The 25,430-nt window shown below is 39.4% G+C and overlaps 1 protein-coding gene across 6 annotated transcripts in view; it reads right to left on the bottom strand.

The window, feature by feature from the left end:
• TBC1D1 (TBC1 domain family member 1) overlaps positions 1-25,430 on the bottom strand; it is a 118,688-nt gene that overhangs the window by 36,194 nt on the left and 57,064 nt on the right. For 3 of the 6 annotated variants that reach the window (XM_074904641.1, XM_074904642.1, XM_074904646.1), the window contains 10 exons: positions 24,996-25,085; positions 22,874-22,978; positions 22,119-22,251; positions 20,599-20,690; positions 18,867-18,977; positions 16,196-16,324; positions 12,016-12,102; positions 5,033-5,322; positions 3,200-3,328; positions 715-831 (listed from right to left, as the gene is read on the bottom strand). In XM_074904641.1, coding sequence (XP_074760742.1) covers positions 715-831; positions 3,200-3,328; positions 5,033-5,322; positions 12,016-12,102; positions 16,196-16,324; positions 18,867-18,977; positions 20,599-20,690; positions 22,119-22,251; positions 22,874-22,978; positions 24,996-25,085 — 1,283 coding nt within the window. The remainder of the gene's footprint in view (positions 1-714; positions 832-3,199; positions 3,329-5,032; positions 5,323-12,015; positions 12,103-16,195; positions 16,325-18,866; positions 18,978-20,598; positions 20,691-22,118; positions 22,252-22,873; positions 22,979-24,995; positions 25,086-25,430) is intronic. The other 3 variants (XM_074904643.1, XM_074904644.1, XM_074904645.1) reach the window with 3 other exon arrangements.

Genomic DNA, 25,430 nt, shown 5'->3' with positions numbered 1-25,430 from the left:
ACACCAGCTAAACTTCCAACCTTCTGTGAACTGGGTAATATATTCCTTCACAATACAGACTTGGAACAAAACTTTTAACCTTTGTGTTTGCAAGTCACCATTTGAAATAGGCAACAAACTTGGGAACAGTGTCCAGGAACCTTGGATGTTATTCCTTTGATGTAATCCACAAACTACATGCAGAAGTTTTAATTCAGAATATTAAATGAAATAGTGAATAGCAATGCTGCTTTCCTATTAAAAATCCCACTAATAACTTTCACCTGTTACTTCTTTAAACTCTTCATTGCTTTATTCTAGCCATGGGCTAAATGGTTGCATGAATCTTTGTTGGAGCTCTGGCAGCAACTGGGAGGAGCATTTTACAGGCCATCCTCTCCTTCCAATTTAAGGACACTGACATTGCTTAGGATGAACCACGTACACTCTTTTAACTAAAATCTGCTTATACAGTTCTTTAGCAGTAATAATCACAGGAATACATAGCTGGAAGTTGCATGACCATTACAACATCAAAATGGCTAAGTTCTGCAATCTTAATGGAAGAGGAGTCTGGGATAGCTCCATCTTTTGACAGCAACCACATGCAGAATACATGCAAGTGAACTGTTGCACAAATCAGGTTTTGCAAGTGTGAGAAGCATTTGAAATATTTCAGACAAAGGAACCTTTGAAAATACAGTTTTACCTCCAGGCTTTAAGAGTGAACCCTACCTTTTGCTCCTAAAGTCAGAGGTGTTATTTTCATCTACAGGAGCCAGAAATTTTAAGAAATTTGGCACAGAAGAGGAAGAATGAAGCTTTTTCCTTAAGGCAGTACGGTAGGAGATGCTGAGAGTGCAGTTGGGAAAAGTATAGTTTAGTTTAGAACAAAGAAGTATAAATTCACAGAACAAAAATAATACATACTGCTAAGTTTCAAACAAAAAGCAGCTAAATCATGAAGGCCTGAATATCAAGGAAACCAAAGTCAAACCTGAAACTGCTAACAAAGTGCTACTTTGAAATACATATTTGTTTGGGCAAACTAAAACGTTTCAATACAAATAAATGTACTTCCAGTGAAGTTACTATTCTTTGCTATATCCCAAGATTTTTAGTGCATGTTTCAAGCAAATTCCTTTAGTCTAATAAAAACTGATGCCAACTTCATTACTCTACGTTTACTTAAATATCAGTTTCAGTGATTGACTAAGTTTGGGGGAAAAGGTTAGGAAAAGCTGACACTGATAATCATTGTGCTGGCAAATCAAAAATAAGACATAGGCAAAAAAACATTTTGTAAAGCATTGAAAGGGTTTTATTCAGACAAGCTTGGGACTTTTAAGTTAAACACTCAGCCTTCTGACTGATCATTTAGGATCGTGGCTCTATTTATGCAACAGACAGGAGCACTAACCAAATTTGATCAACAATCCTCTGACCAACATAATTCTGCTTTTCCATTTAAAATAACAAGCCCCCAACATACTCAGAAGGTTAACAGAAGGAAGCTAGAACAACTCAGGTAATGAAAAGTTTCTGCATGGAATGAAAACATAGAAAATTACTTGGCTGATGATACTAGAAGACCTTGTTTCTCAGAAGAGTACACAAAAACATATGAGTAGGAGAATTTAATCCTAAAAAACTAGGTTCAAGAAAGACTTGCTTCTGATAAACCATAATGATATATCTGGGTGGCATTTAGCACTGTCCTCTGAAGATGTGAATGGGATGGGGGAGATAATCTGAGATAATCACTAGTATGAAGTGAAGCTGTTCTTTAGTTGCTGGTACTGAGCATGAATAAGGCTTTACATGGTGTGCCCTGCAAACAGGTTTCACTTAAAATCACATTGTAAAACCATCACAATTAAACAGTAATTTCACTTACAGAACACAATCAACTTGGGCAGTTTGACTTTATTGATTTTAAATTCATTAACCCATTTGACATCCCTATCAATTTCTATTTTCAGTTTTGTTGCTTAGAAGTTCAATACCCTTAAATGACAGGAAAAGGAAAAGAGAAGTTGCTACCATGTGTGCAGAATCATTACCAAATCTACTTGGAAAAATCTGCTTTTGAGAATTTAACCTTCAGGATTCAAGTAATTCTTAATAAAATTAAAAGTAAACAGGACATTGTAGACTCACAGTTCCTCCTGAGCTATACTACACTTCTGAGGTGAAGCTAAATTAGGAGAGATGCTAATTAGTGCTCAGCAAACACAGCTGAAGGAACTGATGAAACAAGGTTCTCAAATTTGTATTTTCTCAGGATCAAAAGAATCAGCACCTTGGGGAAACAGGAAAACTTCACCCAAGAGAACAAAACCAAACAATAAACAGCAACAGCAATAAAAACTGCTTGCCAATGGCCAGTGACTGTTGACAGCACTTCTGAGGACATTTGGTCTCAGTATCTTTTGAGCTACAATAAGCAATTTTATCTCAAGGGGTTAAGAAGGGGTTTCATGGTTAAAATTTTCAGGGAGCTACTTGTTTCGGGTTCTCAGGGAAATAATGGGTTAACATCCTTTTCCCAATGTTCTCTATAAGTATTTTTGTTCTAAGAAAGGAGGCACAGGAAAGTATAATTTGATATTGCTCAAAGTAACCAAGATAAATACATGAGCTGGTTGGGGTTTTTTGTTTGTTCGTTCTTGGGTTTTGGTTTCGGAGGGAGGAGGGAGTGGTTGGGTTTTTTTGTTGTTTGTGGCCTTTGGTCATTTGCGGGGTTTCTTGCATTGGTTCTCCACAGTCCTACTATTTCTTGCCCAATTTAGTTAACTTAGTCAGTTTGCCTGTAACGTCAAGCACAAAAGAATATTAATATGTTTATGTGTTAACCTGAACAAAGCCGAACAGAACTGAATGATTCAGTAGGGACAGAGTAAGCTGGATCACAGGTTCTTGGCAACTTATTCCTCACACTGTTTAAGTGGTGCTGCTGTCTGCTGCATAACAACAAGCTGCTTTGGAGCAACTCTAAACAAAGTCATGTGTCTGAAACAATTTTATTTATTAAAACAAAAAATTATGTAAGTAGCAGCTCTACATTCAATAGCGGAGCAGTTAAAGAGTTCCCTCTCCCATAAAAATCTATCACCTTTGGTCTATATTAAATTATTTTAATTATTAACACTACAGAGCTTCATATCTATGACATGGTAAAACAAATCCTACCCCAAACTGTGTACAGGTGCTAGCTCACCTCTTTTGTGCAAAAAGCCCACTTTGTTCTCCACTTGAATTATGCCTTAGATATTTAAAAAAGTTGGGTGAAGAGGCCGAAGGATTAAGACGAGCTAGAGTATGAGAATGTGCAAGTTGACCAGAAGAACTTTTAGGTTCGCCGACAGATGCGTTCAAACCGTATAGTGGGATTCCAACCAGAGCGATGGAGTTGAGGTAGCACGAAGAACAAAACACAGTAAGAGAGAAAAGGAGGGAGGGGGGAAAACAAAAAGTGAAATCCCTTCTCTAATCTTTGAAAGGGACCTGGCATATACAAATGAGCCATTTCCTATGTTTTTCACAGTTAATGCACTAACTGTAAGAGGCTGAACATTTTAACCCAATCAGTGAAGTCCCAAATACACACTTACAGGCTTCAGCAAGGCATTTCTACCTATGACTAAATTTAAACTCCAAAAAAACTGTTACTGACACACCCCCTTCTTCTCCCTCATATGTGCTTCCCCTTGGTTTCTGTGACAAAGTCAGGCATAAAGAGTTCTAATGGATGAGAAGTGAAATGCTACATGAAGAACTGAATTTATTTACACTTTGGGAACAATTTATGAGTTGAGATAAGCTGTTCAAAAACACTCATAAAATGTACAAGATTTCAGAAAAGTCTATCATTGCAGTGATTTTTGAGAACTTTAAATATACTTCTAAGTTTTCCATTTCCCCTGTTTCTATACATTTGCTATGAAAGGGAAGCAACAGTGATTTCTTTTTGCTTTGAGTTATGTGAGAGAGCAGGCACACTCAGGTCTTACAAAAAATTACATGAGCAAACCCAAATAGAAATAACTAAGGTAATGAAAAATACAGTTAATAACTAGCTGCATTCCTATAGTAAGATAAGAACTGATTGAACAAGCAGCTGCAAGAATCAAGGCAACTCTCATGAAGATAACAGACCATCACCACGTCTTAAACTGTACTACAAAAACATTCTAGTATTTTAAAATTAAAAAGGTTCAAAGAAGGGACAAAAAGGCAATCCAGGTTATGTTTCCTTTCAAATACTATAATTCTTTTTTTTACCATCATCACCTATTTCAGGCATGTTTGTTTACTGCCCTGCCTCCTGCAGGGAAAAATGAGCTGAAATACACACAGATTTCCTACTGTCTGGCTTGTGTAAACAAGACATTTTGGCAGTAAAACAAAAGCCTACAGACAGCAATGTTTCCGTAGTAATTGGAAAAAGCCAGATAGAGGGAGGTAAGAAAATTGCCATAAAGAGGAGACTTTAGAGATGTAGAGGCGGGCTTTTGAAGGAGGACAGCTTGAAGAAAATTAGCATGAATGCAAGCAGTAGCTTGTTTTTGTGAGTAAAATCCACATAGGCTCATTGAAAAGCTAAGCAGTAGCCTCACCTCTATCAACAATCAGGGAATTTATGTCAGTTTTGTGTGTTATTTTAAAAGTGAGACATGAATTCACCAACTAGTAATCATTTCAGCATCACAAATGCTACTGGATTTTTCTCTATAAATAGACAACAAGGAGTAGCATTTATTTATACTGCTCACAGATCAAACCAACAAAAATTAATCAATATTGCTTGCAAAAATATAATCAAACCCCTTAGGAGCAATCCTATGTTGGGCTAGAAAACATGCATCTCCTGTTTTCTTTCTTTCCCCTGTGGGCTAAAAGTGTTTTTAAACAGAATACCTACAAACCTCCAAAGAGTGACATACTGCTGGGATACATTTCTTATCCATTAAGAGGACATACCTGGTACGCAATCATCATCCCCAAATATGCCCTCAACAAACAAAATCAGCCTCCTTTTAATAAGTCTTACTTTCTTTTGTGAGGAGTCTCTGTGCTCACTGAGTGATACCTCATAAGTTTCCTCTGGGGAACAGATGGTGATGTTTCAACAGGTACCAGAGATTCCTGGCTTTCTGTTGGCAAATGACTCAGTGTGTTTGCTCGCCTCCGAAAACTTTGCTGAGGTAACATAACAGACTGCGCTACAGGAGAATCATCTGTGTCACTGGAGAGATCACCCACTGATCCACTGGTCTTGACAACATTTTCTGGAGGAAGTGTAGGAAGTCTGTCTTTCTCTTTCTCACACGGTGGTGGTTCCTAGCAGTGCAAAAAATAAGGTTATCAATACATGGGTTGAGAATCAATCTTTGAGGTTGCAGTCCCATGTCATTATTCACATTCCACAGAGACCTGCTTCAAACTTGCACATTGTTATCATGATAGCTCAAAGTATCTTTGATGTTTTATTAATCACTTAGGCCAACAAATCAATCTTCATTTTACAGAGAAAAAGTAATTTTCAGAGTAATGGTATTTTACAATATATTGAATACAACTCAGGAGAAACAGGGTCAAAACAGATGGGTCAGTTTTAGGTAACAGTGACAGCAGTAAAAAGGGTGGCATTTCAGAGTACTGTATATTTAACACCCCACCTAACAATATAATACTCCTCTTGTCTATCTGAAGATTCACAAAAAGGACTTTAATCCTATGACTAGATACCTGTTTCAGTCCAAACCCGTACATTTTTCTTCATTCCCCACCTCGTGTTTCCTGCAGTTGGCCATTCTTTCAAAAATGTAAGCAGAAAGACCAGACACTTGATCACCTGAGGTCAGGAGTCTGTAGGTGACTAGGCACTAGAGCCAACAGCTGTATCCAAGTCTTCAGAGTGCTAGGGCTGCCTCCAGGGAAGAAGACTGGCTGCTTCTATGCTGTTTGTTTATATTGTTTTATTCAGACTAAAAGCTTTCTAAGCATGCAAAGGGAGAAATTACTCCACTCCTTGGTTTAGTTTTAAGGTTTTTATGAATGTACGGTATGTACTTTCAGGGCTGAAATCAACCAGATTAGGATCAGCAGCATGGTAATTATTGTGTTTGTTATGCTGCACATTGTTGCAAGATTCAGATGATGTTATATAATGTTTTATTTCACATATTGTGGAGGTTTGAACTCAGCCTGCAGCCAGACGTCATGGGGCCGGCAGTTCACCTCCGCTTTCCCCCTCTGGTAAGATAGGGGAGGGACAAAAGAAGAAAATTTGTGGGTTGAATAAAAAGAAAGAATTTACTAAATATAACAAGAGAACAAGAGTAACAATAGTGAGTTCAAAAAGTAAACAGGTAAAATGCAGCAGTAGCTTACCGAATGCAGGGACCGCCCCCCACAGCAACAATACCGCCTGACGAGCAGACCGCGTGCCGCAAACCCCCAGCGGAAAGCCAAGAGGCAAGAGCGACCTGCCCACCTGGGCATGACATCACATGGTATGAAATACTCCAATGAAAATTAACTCCATCCTGGTCAAAAGCAGGACAATCTCCACCCCTTATTCCATACCACTGATGTTATGCTCAGGTTTCCAAATACATCTTAAGGAATCACCACCTCCTCTTCTTTTCAGGTCTCACAGATATCATTCCCTTAGTCTATCGGCCATCCTTCCACAATGTTTGCTGAGTTCATTAGGTCCATAACTTTGGGTTCCATCTCTTATGACAGCCTATAAGGCTGAGGAATGAGGCAGAGTTGGCTCAGTTGGTGGAGCAGGAGGCTTTGGATGTGGCACGGGGTTGTTGCAAGGCACCAATTGCAATAACAGGGTTATTCGACAGTCCAGTTCATTGGCTATTTATTGGCTATTTGCACCTAAAATCAAATCTCCCTGAGTCACACATCGGACTTCTCCATCCTTCTGCATCACCCACCAAGTGTATCCAGGTCCTTGGGCAAAAGTAATCCCACTCATGGGTTTACCTTTACCCAATGCAGGAGTAACCCAGATGGCCTTCCCCAACATATTCCTAATGCGCACTATGGGGGCTCTATCCCCATCCACGGTATGTAGGAGGTTTGGTTGAGCAGGGCCAGCTTGCTTGGCAGATCCTCTGGTATTGATTAACCAGGTGGCCTTTGCTAAGTGCACGTCCCAGTGTTTGAAAGTTCCACCACCCATTGTTCTCAGTGTAGTTTTCAGCAATCCATTGTATCGCTCAATTTCAGAGGCTGGTGCATGGTAGGGAATGTGATATATCCACTCAGTGACATGTTCTTTGGCCCAAGTGTCTATGAGGTTGTTTCGGAAATGTGTCCCGTTATCTGACTCAATTCTTTCTTTCTTTTGCCATAAGACTTTATCTTCAAGGCCTAAAATGGTGTTCCAGCAGTGGCATGAGACACATGAGACACGGCATGAGTTTCCAACCAACCAGTGGCTGCTTCTACTTCTACTATTGTAAGCACATAGTGTTTGCCATGCCAAATTTGTGGGAGCGTGATATAATCAAACTGCCAGGCCTCCCCATATTTATACTTTGACCATTGTCCTCCATACCAAATCGGTTTTAACCATTTGGCTTGCTTGATCATAGCACATGTCTCACATTCATGGATTACCTGTGCAATAACATCCATCATTAAGTCCACCCCTTGGTCACGAGCCCATCTATATGTTGTATCTCTTCCCTGATGGCCTGAGGAGTCATGGGCCCAGCGAGACAGAAATTGTTCACCCTTATGTTGCCAGTCCGGACCTACTTGAGCCACCTTAACCTTGGCAGCCTGATCTGCCTGTTGGTTGTTCTGATGTTTTTCAGTGGCCCGGCACTTGGGTACATGAGCATCTACATGACGTACTTTCACAACCAGATTCTCGAGCAGCAATGTCTTGCCATAATCCAGCAGCCCAGACGTGTGTGCCTCTGCACTGATAGTTGCTCTGTTTCCACTGCTGTAACCACCCCCAGAGTGCATTTGCCACCGTCCATGAGTCAGTATAGAGGTAGAGCACCGGCCACTTTTCTCGCTCAGCGATATCCAAGGCCAACTGGACAGCTTTCGCCTCTGCGAACTGATTCGATTCACCTTCTCCTTCAGCAGCTTCAGAGACCCGTTGTGTAGGGCTCCACACAGCTGCCTTCCACCTCTGATGTTTCCCCACATTGTGACAGGACCCATCAGTAAAGAGGGCATATCACTTCTCATTATCCGGTAGCTCAGTATATGGTGGGGCCTCTACAGCATGTGCTATCTCTTCCTCTGGCGTCATTCCAAAATCTTTGCTTTCTGGCCAATTTGTGATCGCTTCCAATATTCCCAGATGTCTGGGGCTCCCTATTTGAGCTTGTTGTGTGATTAATGCCACCCATTTACTCCATGTGGCATCAGCTGCATGGTGTGTAGAGGGGACACTCCCTTTGAACATCCAGCCCAGCACTGGCAGTCCGGGAGCCAGCAGGAGCTGTGCTTCAGTCCCGATCACCTCTGAAGCAGATCGAACTCCTTCATATGCTGCCAGTATCTTCTTTTCAGTTGGAGTATAGCGGTCTTCTGATCCTCTGTATCTCCAACACCAAAACCCCAGAGGTCGACCCTGAGTCTCCCCTGATGCTCTCTGCCAGAGACTCCAGGTAGGGACATTCTTCCTGGCTGCAGTGCATTTTTAACATCTTGCCCTGTCCAAACTTGTCCAAGAGCTACTGCATGAACTATCTTCTGCTTAATTTGTTCAAAAGCCTGTCACTGCTCTGGGCCCCATACAAAACCATTCTTTTTCCAAGTTACTTGATAGAGAGGGCTGACAATCTGACTGTAATTTGGAATGTGCAGTCTCCAGAAACCCACAACACCCAAGAAAGCTTGTGCTTCCTTTCTGTTAGTCGGTGGGGACATAGCTGTTATTTTATTAATCACCTCCATTGGAATCTGACGGCGTCCATCTTGCCCTTTTACTCTTAAAAACTGGATCTCTTGTGCAGTCCCTTGACTTTACTACGCTTTATGGCAAAACCAGCTCTCAGAAGTATTTGGATTATTCTCTCCCCTTTCTCAGAAACTTCTGCTGCTGTATTACCCCATATAATGATGTAATCAATGTATTGTAAGTGTTCTGGGGCTTCACCCTCTTCCAAAGCAGCATGGATCAGTCCATGGCAAATGTTGGGGCTGTGTTTCCACCCCTGGGGCAGTTGATTCCAGGTGTATTGGACACCCCTCTAGGTAAAAGCAAACTGTGGCCTGCATTCTGCTGCCAGAGGGACTGATAAAAATGCATTGGCAATATCAGTCGTGGCATACCACTTGGCTGCCTTTGACTCTAGTTCATATTGCAGTTCCAACATATCTGGCAGAGCACCACTCAGCAGTGGCGTGACTTCATTCAGGCCACGATAGTCCACTGTCAATCTCCACTCTCCATTAGACTTTCGCACTGGCCACATGGGGCTGTTAAAAGGGGAGCGCATCTTGCTGATGACTCCTTGGCTCTCTAGCTGATGAATCAGTTTATGGATAGGGATTACAGCATCTCCATTGGTGTGATATTGCCATCAGTGAATGGTTGTAGTGGCAGTTGGCACCCTTTGTTCTTCAACCCTCAGCAATCCCACAACAGAAGGATCCTCTGATAGACCAGGTAACACGGACAGCTGTTTGATTCCTTCTGTTTCCAAGACAGCTATACGAAGAGCCTACCAATACCCTTTTGGATCCTTAAAATACCCTCTCCTGAGATAACATATACCAAGAATGCATGGAGCGTCTGGGTCAGCCACAATGAAATGTTTTTCCCACTCTTTTCCACTTAGGCTCACCTCGGCCTCCAATACAGTCAGCTGTTGAGACCCCCCCCGTCACTCCTGAAATACAAACGGGTTCTGCTCCTTTAAAATTTGATGGCATTAGGGTGCATTGAGCACCAGTGTCCACTAGAGCCTTATACTGCTGGGGGTCAGATGTGCCAGGCCACTTGAATCATCACAGTCCAGTAAACTTGGTTGTCCCTGTCCTCTGCCTGGCTGGAGGCAGGGCCCCTCTAATATTGGTCATAATACTCGCTAACGACAAATGGTTTAGTGTGGTGTGCGTGGGTTTCAGCCTCATCTTGATTATTGGAAACTGGAGCCGCATTTCTCCTGAAAGGACAATGTTCTGTACTTGCTGTCCTGAAAGGACAACGTTCTGTACTTGTTCTTGCTTCCAGCTCACATACCCGCTTTTCTAGGAGGTAGGTAGGTTTTCCATCCCATTTCTTCATGTCTTCTCCATGTCACGCAGGCAATGCCACAGCTTCCCCTGGGGTGTGTACCAGTTCTCTCGAGTAAGGAAACGATTGCTCCTAATAGCCGAGATCCTGGTCCATGCAGGTGGGGAGTAGGACATGTTCTCCTTAAGTTGCTGGACACCTTGAGATAATTGTTTCACAGCTGCGATGATAGGGGAAGAGATGCTTTCTTCATATTGTAGTCGGCGAACCAGTTCATTGACCGTTGGTCTCTCTTCACCTCTCCAGTCCATTACTGCTAATGCATTGGCATATGAAGAGGGAGGGCTCCATAGAAAAATTCCTCTACAAGGGGCTGGGTGCATCAGACTTCATGTGGATCTGTGGGTAGCTGTGCCTTGTCTGGGTCATAGTAAACTACCTCCCACACAGTTAGCTACCTCAAGTATTGAATGCCTCTCTCCACAGTGGTCCACTTACTTGGTCGACATGTCAAGTTGTCCTTGAAGGGATACCTCTCCCTCACAGTTGACAGAAGTTGCTCCCAGAGACTGAGATTTTGTGTCTCCTTTCCAATGACTTTCTCAATGCCCCCTTCCTTAGACAGGAATCCCAGCAGCCTTGCCTCCCTGCCCTCTAGTTCCATGCCACTGGCCCCACTATCCCAGCACCGCAGCAGCCAGGTAACGAATTGCTTGGCTGGCTGGTGGCTGTAATCTTTTCTTATAGAAATTATAGACTGTCATAAGAGATGGAACCCAAAGTTATGGACCTAATGAACTCAGCAAACATTGTGGAAGAATGGCCCATAGACTAAGGGAATGATATCTGTGAGACCTGAAAAGAAGAGGAGGTGGTGAGTCCTTAAGATGTATTTGAAAACCTGAGCATAATGTCAATGGTATGGAATACTCCAATGAAAATTAACTCCATCCTGGTCGAAACCAGGACACATATATAGATCAACACAATAAGATACATACATACAAAATATATGTTTATATACAGTACAAGGCATTTCTAATTCAAATGCAGATCTAATTGTACTGCTGTTTTTTATAGCATGGAAAACAGAATGAAAGGCCTGAAAGCAACCTGAAAATTCTGGAGAACAAAACCATAGTTTAACTATGAGTTCTACCTTGTCAAAAAGTACAGAAATCTCCAGTGAAACTCTACAGATAACAGCATCTTACATGTCACCACTGTATTGGCATGTGACTGCTATTTCTTAGCTTGAATCTCTGTTACCAGAGTAAACTGGGAAATTACTTCATTCAGGTTGTGCCTCAGAAGACTCATACACATTCTAACATGTTATATATATATGAAAAATTATTTGGGTAACCCACTTGCAAATTCTAAAAAACTTAAATATTGCTTCAAGTGGGGGTTGGCGGGGGGAAGAAAGGCTGATCCAAGAGGCTGCCTGCAATGAATGCAGCCCTGTCACACTCAGAGGGACTTGACACAGGAAAAAAAGACACACTCTATGGACTGTCAGCAAGTGGCAGCAGGAGTCTTGCAGATAGGAAAAAAAGGTCATACCTACCCTCCTTACTCTGTCATACTGTTTTTATCATACTGTTTTTGACTATTCTGGGGTTTATTTCTTTTCACACACAACCATTTAAGCCAAAAAAATTATCAAAACAAAATACAAGATGTTAGAAGAAGAACAGTTCTATGAGCACTTGGTAACTGCATTTCACATCTGACTAGTTGTTTAAAGGAATATTATCTGAAGTTTCTAAATATGTACATTCACACCAGGCTTTACTTACTTTACTTGTGCTGCTTAAGGTACTGGACATGGAGTTGTCTAAATCCACAGAACCAGAACTGTCCAGCAGACCTCTGGCTTTACTGCCCTGTAGAGATAAACCACACCAGCAGTTAAGATCATAATATATGGGGCCTACCAAAAAGAGACTTACTTGTGTAGCATAGTCAGAATCTGTAATTTTCAAAGACAGTATCAAATTCAATTTCCTGAAATGCCTAAGAATAGCATTTGCCCCCGCAAGAAACAGGCTTCATTCAGGACAGTCACTAACATTTTAAAAAATCCTGTGGAATTAAGGAATTCTCATGGGCAATTATGTGCTTTCCATGATATGTACATAATCACATGTTGCACACATGTATTATAACTACTTTTAAAGTACCTTCTGTATTCCAAACAGGAAATTTTTACACTAGGTACTTCTTAACAAGATATAAAGAAATGAAAAGGTTATCTATTAAAAAGGACTTAAAACCATACAAATTTAATACACAGCAAAATGTAATTTCTGGTATTATCATTTCAATGCCTACAAAACAGAAAGCATAATTACTTTATATAATCTGTTTAACAGTTCTTTTGTATAATTTGTTCTACTAATGTCTTTATGTAACTACGAGAAATATCAAGAAACCTACTGACGGATTCTTATGCCCTAACACCGCTATGGAACTTGCATCTCCCTAAGCTTAAATGTTATCATTTTTTTATGAATCATAGAATCATTCAGGTTGGAAAAGACCCTTGGGATCATTGAGTCCAACCATCAGCCCTACTCTGCAAAGTTCTCCCCTACACCATATCCCCCAACATCTCATCTAAACGACCCTTAAACACATCCAGGAATGGTGACTCCACCACCTCCCTGGGCAGCCTGTTCCACTGTCTGACCACTCTTTCTGTGAAAAATTTTTTCCTAATGTCCAGTCTGAACCTCCCCTGTTGCAGTTTAAAGCCATTCCCTCTTGTTCTGTCACTAATTACCTGTGAGAAGGGACCAGCACCAACCTCTCTACAATGTCCTTTCAGGTAGCTGTAGAGAGTGATGAGGTCTCCCCTCAGCCTTCTCCTCCTCAGACTGAACAGTCCCAGCTCATAGGATCTATTCTCCAGGTCCTTCACCAGCTTTGTTGCCCTCCTCTGCACTCGCTCCAGCACCTCGATATCTCTCTCGTATTGAGGTGCCCAAAACTGGACACAATACTCCAGGTGTGGCCTCACCAGTGCAGAGTACAGGGGCACTATCACCTCCCTACTTCTGCTGGTCACACATTTCTAATACAAGCCAGGATGCCGTTGGCTTTCTTGGCACCTGGGCACACTGCTGGCTCATGTTCAGCTGCTTGTCAGTTAGAACCCCTTGACTGCTTGACCCAGCAGACTGTTCGCTCATCCAGGCCACGAGCAGCCAGTTTTTCTATGGGAATCCTATGGGGAACTGTGTCAAATGCTTTTTGAAAATCCAGGTAGACAATATCCACAGCTTTTCCCTTGTCCAATAGTCAGGTCATCTTGCCATAGAAGGAGATCAGGTTTGTCAGGCAGGACCTGCCTTTCATAAACCCATGCTGACTAGGCCTGATCCCCTGGTTGCCCATTATTTGACTTTTAATGGCACTCAAGATGACCTGTTCCATGACCTTCCCTGCCACCAAGGTCAGACTGACAGGTACATAGTTTCCCGGATTGTCCTTTCTGCCCTTCTTATAGCTGTCACATTTGCCACCCTCCAGTCCAATGGGACCTCCCCAGTTAGCCATGATTTCAGGTAAATCGTGGGCAGCAGCTTGGCGAGCACATCTGCCAACACTTTCAGCACCCTTGGGTGTAACCCATCTGGCCCCACAGACTTGTGTGCATCCAAGTGGTGCAGCAGGTCTCTGACCACCTCCTCTTCAACTGTGCTGATCTCAGTCTGCTTCCCCTCCCCATCTCCCAGCTCATGAGGCTGGGTGACCAGGGAACAGCCAGTTCTACTGCTAAAGACTGAGGCAAAGCAGGCATTGAGCACCTCAGCCTTTTCCTCATCCTAAATTACCATGTTTCCCTCTGCATCACGTAAAGGAGCAAGATTTTCCCGCATTCTCCTTTTGCTAATAACGAATTTATAGAAACATTTTTTGTTATCCTTAGCAGATGTAGGCAAATTCAGCTCTAGCTGTGCTTTGTCTCTCCTAATGTTCTCCCTGAACAGCTACACTACATCTTTATAGTCTTCATGAGAGACCTGGCCCCTCTTCCAAAGGCAATAGTTTCTCCTTTTGTTCTTGAGATCCAGCCAAAGGTCCCTGTTTAGCCAGGCTGGTCTCCTTCCCCACCTGCTTGTTTTTCAGCACACGGGAACAGCCTGCTCCTGTGCCTTTAAGACTTCTCTCTTGAAGTATGACCAGCCTTCCTGGACTCCCATATCCTTCAGGGCATCGTCCCAAGGGATTTCGTTAATCAGTCTTTTGAACAGGTCAAAGTTAGCCCTGCAGAAGTCTAAGGTGGCAGTTTTCCTAACCCCTCTCTTTGTTTCTCGAAGGATCAAAAATTCAATCATCTCATGATCACTGCATCCTAGATGGCCTCCAACCTTTACCTCTCCCATAAGCTCTTTCTTCCCTGTTCACAAGAAGCAGGTCCAGGAGGGCACCTTCCCTGGCCAGCTCATTCACCCACTGTGTGAGGAACTTACTTATGTTCTGAAGTTAAGGCCTATGTTCTTTTTGAACTGTTATTCCAGGTAAACTATAAAATGTTATTGTTCACAATAGTGACTATTATGTCCTGGAAGCTCAGACAAAATGTTTTGTCTCACATTTGATCAAAATCAAGAATTTCCAGCAAAAAAGATGACAGTGAAAAACGTAACCAATATACAGCTGTGCTTACCTGAAGACACCTTATGCCACTCAGGACAAACTGCCAAAAATTAGAACAGTAACTACTATAGTTGGTGTAACAACACTAACATTCTGTTTCACATCCGGGAACACACCCATAGCAGGACTTTATGGGGGTGTACTCTTGAAATGCTGGCTGGGAAGTAATGAGGTGAGATACTTAACTAAAAATCCTCTCTCTACACATAATTATAACAAGGAGAACATGATTTGCCATCATTTGTTTCATGGGAACAGGTTAGAAATGATGTCTAAAATAAGCTTTTAAAGCCTAGTTCTGTCACTACAAGTTGCACGTCTATGAGCCAATAAACTGTACTAGATCTTGCTTCAATTTAACTGTTTGCTGATGAGAAATAAGAATGCACAATTTTTGTTCCTTAATATTTGTTCTTTGGCATTCCATCACAACTCCCTTTTTTTTTAAAAAAAAGGGAGAAGGCCTGATACTTTTAATCCTTTGTCAAGTAGAAGTATTTCCAAGTCTCCTATTATTTTCCTCAGACTTTTTCCATGAGGTGCAAAACAAAGAATATTTAGACGAAACTCTATTAGTTTAAGTAGTTCTTAAACTTGATATCTGATTTGTCTTCTTAACCATAGCAATATACTTTCAGCAGATATTTTCAGCCATCTGTTCATGATAAACATTTTTCAAAGAGGTTTTCTTGGGGATCACCATCACTTAGAACCTCAAGTTTTTCCCACCAATAGGTATTGCCAGACACTGTTTGCAAAGAATTTTACCTCATGCGATATTGCACAAATGCCTTAATATTCTTAGTACCTTCTGAAGTTCTTTATAATCCTTGCCTTCTAATAATCTCTAGCATTTGAAAGTTCAGATGGCCCATTATTCATCAGTTCTGTGTCACTAATAAATACTATCTCATTAGGAATGCTTAGTCAGTTCCCTACTCATTTCCTTCTACATAAAGAGAATTGAACAATTATAATTAATTTTAAAATTTTCTAAATCTTAAAGAGAAATAAAACAATGGTTGCTTTTCATAAGTTCTCATGCTCAATGTCATATTACTTTTTTTGAAATGTCTATATATACTATTTCTTAACTAGAAAGTAGTTCACTTCTTCCAGGACTTCCAAGTATGCTCTCTACCAAAGCCCAGCTTTGTTTTGTCTTCTGACATGTACACTCAAATATTTTTGTCATTGTACCTTTAATAACCACTTGGCTACAACCTGGAAGGATAATAAATATTACTTTTCTATAATTCAAATAAATAAAACAATGAAATTACCTTCAGAGGCAATAAACATGAAGATACTTACACGAGATAAAATACTTTCAAATGATTCTGTCAGAGATCTTTTTGCTTTGTTCTTTAACATATCTAATCTGAATCTTGGAGCACTGCTGGGCACCTCATTTACAGCATTCTCAGCAGAGGGTTGTGAAGTCTGCAAGTGTTTAAATACATAAATGTGAAATACTCAACAGCAGAGCAGAATCTCAGTAAACAGTCTTAAGACATCTGTAACCTGAATCAATACTTTCTCCCAGTGTCCTTGGCTTTTCATGCCTTTTCTCTATTGATATTAATATTGAAGTTATACAAACTCCTAACATAAGATCAGGAAATCTCTTAAAGCAAATGTGTTGAGTGTAGTAGCATGCTTCAGAAGAACTGCCATTTTGACAGGGATTTATGGCTGTGTTAATAATTTTTCTTTAATGCCAATTTGTACAATTGTACAAATTCTGAATGCTTAAGTGTAACAGATTAGAGATTTCTGATGTATTTACTTTCCTTCAACTAAGAAATTAATTAAAATTGATGAAGCTCATAATTAACTGGAACTCTCCAGTGTCTCCATTATATTAAAATGTGGCTTTCTAAGGGCCAGGAATATGTATAACAATCTAACTCTAGTATTTCATCAGTAGAAACACTTCTACCTTAAAGCTAACAGTCTATTGAGAGTTTTGCTTTTTAAATAAATATTGCAGTCCATTTTAGTGCTTGCGAAGGCTAGTGTAGAGAACACAAAAGTGACACTACGACGCAAATATTACCATCCATACCTAACACTGCAGTAGAAACCAGAGCACAGTTTTCAGTGTTGTTTTTGAGGGTTCATCTTGAGGCTTCCAGGCACTGTAGCCCACTCTATCTGGCCCTAATTTCAGAGACCTGAACGCTTGATCTATGTAACTATTAGTATGTGGGCAGCTGAATAGCACATCATCACCATCACCAAATAGTCCTGTCTAGATATAATTTTAAAGCATCCAATTTTCAGTATGACAAAGTTACGGGCTTCTGTATTTTCTTTTTACCTTCACTCATCTTAATCTCAAAGGGCAAATCAGATGTTGCCTGTTACATTCTTATGAAAAGACACTTATTTTGAAGGTCATTTTTGTTAAACAAGATCCATGTCCTAGTATCACGTTTCAAGTTTTCCCTCCTCTGATTTAAATGCAAAAAGAAAAAAAGCAACAAAAAGCATGAATGTGAATATCTAAGCAGAAAATAAGGGAACAGGGAAATCAGGATGTCATGAGTTAATGATTGTTGAGACAAATAACACTGCCAGGGTACATGTTCAAAGGTATCTGCTATTACACAGCTCTGGAGATAAATTATCAGAGTAAATATAAAATGTTATGCTAAAACAAACGACGAAGCAAGTCAACTCTGTTCTTAAAGCACTGGCATTTTTGCAAGTGTCAGATTAACCAATTTTGGTTCCAGGAACTGAGCAAACAGACCGCAGCAGGCCTTAGGTATTTTCAAATCACACTGAAGACGTATTAAGATACTATCTCACTTTGTATATCCCTATTTCTAAGCCTTTCATGACTGACAACTACTTGATAATCAGCTGGCATTAGACCAAAATACAAGTATTTCAGGTAGGATGATAGAGGACCTCAGGCAATGTTTCTTTCTGTCATGCCATAACTACAGTGTTTTTTTCTTAAAAACATATTTCTGGTGAGATGTCCAAGACAAGAAATCAGAGAATGAAATATGCAAAGCTTTTTTCCTGCTTTCTCGGGGAGGTCAATGGCTAGCCAGTAAGCCATAAAAGCAGAAGAGATTAACAAAGTGAACAAATAGTAAAAGAAGACTTGCTGCTATTTCCCCAATTTCTTCTGAGGTCTAATTACTCTCCATATATTCATTTGCCAGTTTATATCACAATGGAATTACTGGCCACCAGTGGTGGTACAGCCAAGATTTTTGAGTCAAATAATTGGAACTGAAAGTTTCCAGAGAAAGGGTGCTGGTCCTCTTTATAGAGACCTGCTTGAGGTGCCTCAGGTTAGTTAGTCACAAACCAAGGCATCCAAAATCATTAATTCCTTTTGTAAAATCGTAACTGTGCTGTATATATAGCCAGTTAAACAGCACAGATGCAACCCGATACAGAATGAAAGGTAGCTCAACTCTTTGGAAAGGGATGACAGTCTGTACTGCTGTTCCTGCAGCAATCTTCAACTATTCCTCCTTGAGGCCACTTCAAAAGTGCACACAAGAACACAACTTCCAGCTATAGAGTAAATGTAACAGTCTTTATCAAGGAACAAATCCAATGTGTTGTCAGGAAACTGACTCACGCAGACAGCGGGATGGCAAATGCCACAGATCAGCTGAGAGCAATTACAACTTCATTATATATTCTCACATACATTGAATTTTCATTGCAGTGAGAAGAAAGAAACAACCAAATTAGTGGTCTACCTTGTTTGCATCTTTGTCGCCTAGGCCTGAAATCAGACTGTACCAAGTACCTCAATAATCTGAGATATGCCTGTTCTGGCACATGACAAGAGCCTGTGAATCATAAGCAAAACCAGTGTTTCACCACTGCCTACAGTTTGAAGTTCCAAAATGCCACTGGTGGAAATTTGCCTTTGGAAAGATAAAAAAAGGGAATGGAAGATTTCTTCCTAGCTCCTCCTTACATGAACTAAAATTGAATGATTACTTACTTGTTTTGCTTCTCCAACATGAACGTGGTCCTTCTGTTTTTCTTCATACATGTTTCTCAAAACAGAGATAACCAACTCATTCTCTTTTTGATCATTCCTTGGTCTTAATTTCTTTAATTGAAAACACCATAAACACAGTAATTAAACATTTATATAATAGTTAGCAAATACTTTTCATTTTGTCACTGTCAATACGTTGTTAGTGTAAGAACAAGTTTAACTTGGTTAACGCTACTACTCCAGTCCACCAGAGGACACCAGTGTCCCAGGCAAAGCAGCAACACAGCCAGAGAAACACTTGACCTCACTTCATACATGACAGAATTCACATGAAAGATAAAGGACAGCTGTAAAGGTATCAAATTGCCACAAGCAAATAAAGACTTGAAAAAATATTTTTGCCATTTTTCTTTTGATGTAAAGAAAACCAAAACACTGTAGTTCTGAGTTTGCAGCACACATGAAATACTATCTTGCAGTTATGATGCACAACCCTTCTCCTATAATTCCTTCTCACTGGTCGTTTAATTTTCAGGAAATGACATAGGTATTTTAAAAATTAGCGCACAAAGTGAACATATTTGTCTCTGCTGCATTCTATTTAACCTGAATTATTTTAAGAGAAGATGTTTTTAAAACAATTTATTATAGAATTGAATCCCAGAAACCTAACTTTTGAAAAGTATATGCTCTTTTAAGCCTATTAATGTAATGCAGAGGAGACAGTATGAATTAGCCAGTGCCAGGGTAGCACATCAGATTAATAAAAATATCCTTAGAAAGATAGTTATCTTAAAGTGCAAATCATGGTTACAACATATGGAGCTGTAAGAATGTGACAACTAAAATTTCAGGCAGTTCAACTCAAAAAATCAGCTGAAAAAGATAGGCAAGAGAGATGTAATTTACCGTTGGATTTACCAAGTTAATTGTTTGCAGACTCTCACCAGAAGCAATTAACAGTTTCCTGTGGCTAGACCATTAAAATGAGTGCAGAATACTAAAAGGAAACAGTGCCAGCTAGCTACTGTATATTAAGAAATTACTTAGCTCATGGAAACGTTCCCACAGAGTAACTTCCAAATTTGGTATGGATGATAAACTGCCACATGGAAACACACAAAGAGATTGAAATGACTCAAGAGAGGAAGGAAATGTTCTTTTTTAAAAAGTCTGAAATTTCCTAATCTTCAATAGCGGGCCAAGCCCAATGGCGTTTCCTACAATGTTCATCACCCATCTTAAATCCAGCTATGCTTTCCTCAGGGCTAAAATGAATTTCATTCAGAAGATAGAAAGTTAAACTTTGTTAGTTAGTTTAACAAGTATTGAGATCTAGGATAAATTTTAGGCAGGAAATTTTCTGATCTAGGAATGTCACAGCAATTTGTTTTGGTCAAAGTAACAGTTGAATGTTCTCACAGTACAAGTTACTGCTTTCACTCCCAAAAAAATGTGTTCAGCTTTATCAGTGAGAAGTCAACATTTTCATGGAAAACAAGTAGTATCAGTGAAAGAAAAATGAGTAAAATAAGCCATTTTTATCAAAAGGTAAGTTTTTAACAGCTCTAGAAAAATAATTATATTGAAATTAAAGCACAAAGTGTTTAACAGTCTTATAAATCAAGATAAGGAATAATTCACAAAAAAATGAAAATAAATTGGTGCTTCACACTGACATTAGCAAAAAATATCAATTACTTCAAAATCTTGTAGGAAACAAAGTTCTTACCTTAACTTCTTCAAAAACAGAGGCTTGCTCCTGATCATTTAGTGTTGTTAGATGCTTTTGTAGTTCTAGTTTAGTCTTAGAAGGGTGTAACCCTACAAAGAGGAACAAAAAAGAACAAATCATGAGGTAAAATTTGTCAGATTTAATCAATCCCATAAATATGCACAATTTAAGCCAAAGATCGTCAGTTATTTGAGCTGACCCATTGTACCGATTTCATAACAGAGCATTAGAAAGAATTCTAAGTTAATTTAAAGCTACTACTGAATTCATGTCTTTAAAATGAGGGACATGAACTCTGCAACGAGGAGATTTACTGAGCACAGATCAGGATTATACTCTTAGCTGAAGATTCCATTATCACACAAGATAAAATAGAACCACAATCTACTGCATTTTAGCAGACTGCTTTTTTGGTGGTTTATGCAGTACTGCTTACATTTTGCTTGTGGTATAAATCTGATTTCCACTGACTTTCTCCAATTTCTATGCCTTGGCCTCTTCCGAAAAAGAGTAAATTTATTACATGTTAACGAAATTCTTGCTTTGCCTCTTGCTGAAAACACCTCCTGACAGTCTAAAGCAGACTACCCTCTCATTCAGATTTTTTTTTTTCCCTCTCATCCTGGATTAAATTCCTTTCCTCTATTTTCTGTGGAAAACCAGCAAACCATCAGCAGTATTTTGTACTTCAATTTCCGATCATGGCATTTCTCCTTCAGAAGTATATGATACGATTAACTAGATGACATGATCAAAGGCATCATGTATCATATGCCTTTAAGAAATTTCTCAAAAAATTGTAGCTACCTGCAGACCAAAACAGAGTGAAAAGTAGTTTTGGAAATTCTCCAGTTTCATCAAATTAATACTAAATAGGTTTTAGTCCAACAAGCTACTGGCACGTGATCTGACAAGCTGCTGTTGCCCTTTATTCACCCCAGACATCGCTTAAACGAACAAAACCTAACTGAAATTTGCTGTAATGCAAAGAGTGGTTTTTTTGTCTAGAACTTGTTTTCTGGACAACAATGACAATTTTAACTGTTGCATTCTCATGAAGTAGCATAGATCAACACCACAAACATGCATACTGTTCCATTCATGTTTAGTGGTAGTGTAATGCCAGTATCTTAGTGGATTCAACAGGACAGCTGGTCACAGCTATTGCAGCATATATACTTGAGAAGTTCTTTATCTATGGACACCTGCGTTTATACAGCTAAGAGAGCCAAGCTAGCTGCAATTCAGTAATATTTAGATTCTTAATTAGTTTTCAAAAATTCAACTGAAATACAAGAAAGGAGCTTAACCTTTGCTAGAAAATTCTTATTACCTTACAGATAACTTGACATTGCAGTCCTCGAAATAAAGACTGCCTTTCAACCCTCCATCCCAAGTCCCAAGCTCTTTTAAAGCATTCATTCTCTTAAGAGAATATATATCTTTCACATATAAGGTTGTCCCCCAATACAACTGTTAGAAAAAAATATTTGACCAGAAAGTTCTTCAAACCTCACCTTCTATCTTTTCACAAAGTTTATGCAAGCTTTGCATAGGACATCCTTCACAGAGCTGGAGTTGTGCCTTGGAAGATTGTTGTACAGCAGCTACGGTGAAAGCCTGTTTCAATGTCATCATGATTTCATCAACCTGAAAAGAATAGAGTGCAAAAAACCAGAATTTCATTCCTCCACTGAGCTTCTGTTTTCCTTAACATAAACAGTCTTTTAGAATGATACTGCCACTTGTTTGGGAATGTGCTTATGATTAAAAAGAAAAGTTGTTTCCATACTGTTTCTGCAAAAAACCACACAAGCAAGACAAAACTCACTGTCAAGTCATATCTCTTCCAGGCCACCCAATTTTATTATTGTGGTCTAATAAAAGATACTACTTCTATCTAGAAACCTTTTCTTGTCTGTGATAAAAAACTTACTGCAGTTGTGGTGCATTGGCCTGATCTAGAGCACAGTAGTGTAGTCCTGATTTTCTGAACAGGTACACTATGAAAAAACCCTCTTCCAAAAAGAGAGGCAAATAGTCCAACTTAGATTGTGCAATGAAAGGAAGTTTTATTGTATTTTAAAGGGGATTTTGACTTCTGCCTTTGAAAAAAATTAAAAAGTTCCATTTGCAGTCTGCTATATTAGTTACATTTTAAAAATAAATTTCTGAGCGGAGCAAGATTTGAAGACATTCAACAAAACACAGAGCATGGAGACAGAAGACTTTTAGGGCCTAATATTCTATTAGGCTCTTTTCTTTCACTTACCAGTGCTTCATCTGTACACTGAAACACATAGCAAACAAAGTGGAAGCCTCCATTTTCTGAAGACTCTCTGCAGATGAACCCGAAGTGATCCACATGTCTAATTCCCTAGCATAAAAACAACAGTAATGAAGCAGTCATATTTACTTTCACTGTTCTGCACCTGCATTTTTTCCAGTAACAAAAGCACGAAACACCCAACAGCATTACAAATTGGTCACATATCTGTTACAGCTACACTGAAGACATCTGGCCATTAAAAATCTATTCTGTTATAGAACATATTACTTCATGAATCTTTTAAATTTCACTTAAGACAGAGCTTGTTTGTTCTTTTGGTTTGTTTTTTTAAATGGCTAAATTTGATATATATATACATCTCCACTGGAAAAAAAATTACAGGGATGAGTAAATACTGTTCAAGATGTATTGTACTCAATATTAGAAATAGCAGGGGACAAAAGCCTGCTCTGTTTTTCTTCTCTTACTGCTTAAGTGGTCAACAATTATTTTAAATTTGTAAGAGCAAATCAAAGTAATAGTGAAAAATGCATTAACTTTTTTTTTTTCTTCTAAAGAAAAGCTTGGCTAGTTAAAAAAACCCACAGCAAACAAACCTAATCCAAAAAAGCTAGAAGCAAATAACAGCAAATCATTATCCTTACATTTAAAAATGGGTAAATTAGCCACTGCAAAAAGAAAAAAGGTTTTGCCCCAACATCATTAAGATGAGAACCCATGATGCACTGAGTAGACCTGCACTATGCAAGTAAGCGAAGTGTAAAATAGTTCCTAGGGCAAGAAAGAGTGGCAAAGTTCACATCCTGGTATACTAGGTCTTATTCCCATCCAAGGCCTGCAGTACAAACCACTGCATTGGTTTAATTCAAGGTGCATTTTTAGTTAAGTTAGTGGGAACACCCATTCCTCAATAAATGTAAGTTTATTTATATAATTATAGTTCAGGTTAATTTCTCAGAGGTTTAAACTAAAATGATCTCTAACAGGTTTTAAAGGAATTAAATGCTCTCTAAGGACTCTATCCTAGTTTAATGAATTAAATTCAGTTTTCTCCATTCACTTAAACTGAATCAAATCTGATACACAGACTAACTAAATACAAATAACACCCTGCTGGACAGAAAATGGCTAGTGAAAGACCAATCCCTGCATCATGACACTGGTTAGTTAAAACAAAGTATCTAGTCTATGAAATGTCTTTACAGTCATTTCAGTCTGCAGGTTGATATTTAAGCAATTCTCAAAGGAGAGTCCTCTTCTCCTGTACAGAGGACCCACCAGCAGTTAGTGCAGCTGACCATACGGGAGTGCTGTAATTGCCCAAGCTTTCCCATGTCCTTGATGTGATGGTGACTATTCTGCCCTCACACCGTTGAGCCACTGCAGTAGCTGAGCGTGAGTCACATGCCTGTGTAACCTACACAACGCCATTACTGCTTCTTTACATGTGTAAGGTGTATCCCTTTCAAAACATACTGCTTGAACTAAGTCATCAGATAAATTGCTCCCTCACATAATCAGTCAGAGCCACGAAAATGAGGCAGGACAGGGAAGCAAACTCTGTGGCATAAGGAACAGGGACTAAGAGCAAATGAGGAGGCTCTGAAACATGCTTGTCCTCAGTGCACCACACACATTACCGCTGCATGGTAGAGGGTTGTCTTCTTTTACACATGTGCAACTTATACTCTTGAAAAAAATGTGTTTCTGAAGTATTTTTCAGATAACTCCTACATATCATTTTTCTCCTTTCATTATCACTTCTTGAAAAATATGGCTCAGAGAATCCCAGATTTACACAACTGTGAATCATGTCTGCTGGAATCTCAAACCAGAGCTGACCAGGGTGCTCCGTCGAGCTCATATTATTCATCCACCACACAGAGAAGTGAGTCTTTATCTCAGAAATTACAATGCAAAGCACGAGAAAAGAATGATGGTTTTACAGAATTACTGATTAACTACCAACTTGTCAATAGCAATTACTGAAAACCGTTGGGGTGACAATCCATTTGAAAAACACTAGCAGAGAGGAGTACGTGAGCATTCACAAGTGGAGAATATTTAAACAAAAAAAGACAGAAAAAATACACTGCGACCTTACCTGAGAACAAAAAGATATTTCTTTAAAGCTTTTTTCAATTGCTACTTTTTTTGTGTCAGGACTGATAAGGTAAACTTCAGACTGGCCAATCTAAAAAGAGCAAAATAAACAGCAAGATGATAACAAGTAATATTACACTTCCTTTTGTCTCACTATAAAAATGTTTCCTGTACATAAATCTCGATTTTTTTTTCTACCTGTATGTTTAGACCAATTAGTGTATTATTACCAAAGAGAGAATACCAAAACAACACTGATTTGGCATTCAGAGCTCTGCACATTACTGAACTGGAATTTAGTTTCACATTTGAGACAGGAGACTGAGAATAGTGTTTAATTAGATGAGAGTAATATTATACTACAAGTAGCTTACTTTGCACTGAGAAAATATACTCGCACTCCCTCTTCTAATTTTCTGCAGTCTTAGCGCATACC

Source organism: Athene noctua, chromosome 4 (genome assembly GCF_965140245.1).
Source record: "Athene noctua chromosome 4, bAthNoc1.hap1.1, whole genome shotgun sequence".
In the NCBI taxonomy this organism is placed as follows: domain Eukaryota; kingdom Metazoa; phylum Chordata; class Aves; order Strigiformes; family Strigidae; genus Athene; species Athene noctua.
The sequence above is the reverse complement of the archived record's forward strand: the minus strand, read 5'-3'. Positions and strand labels throughout refer to the sequence as shown.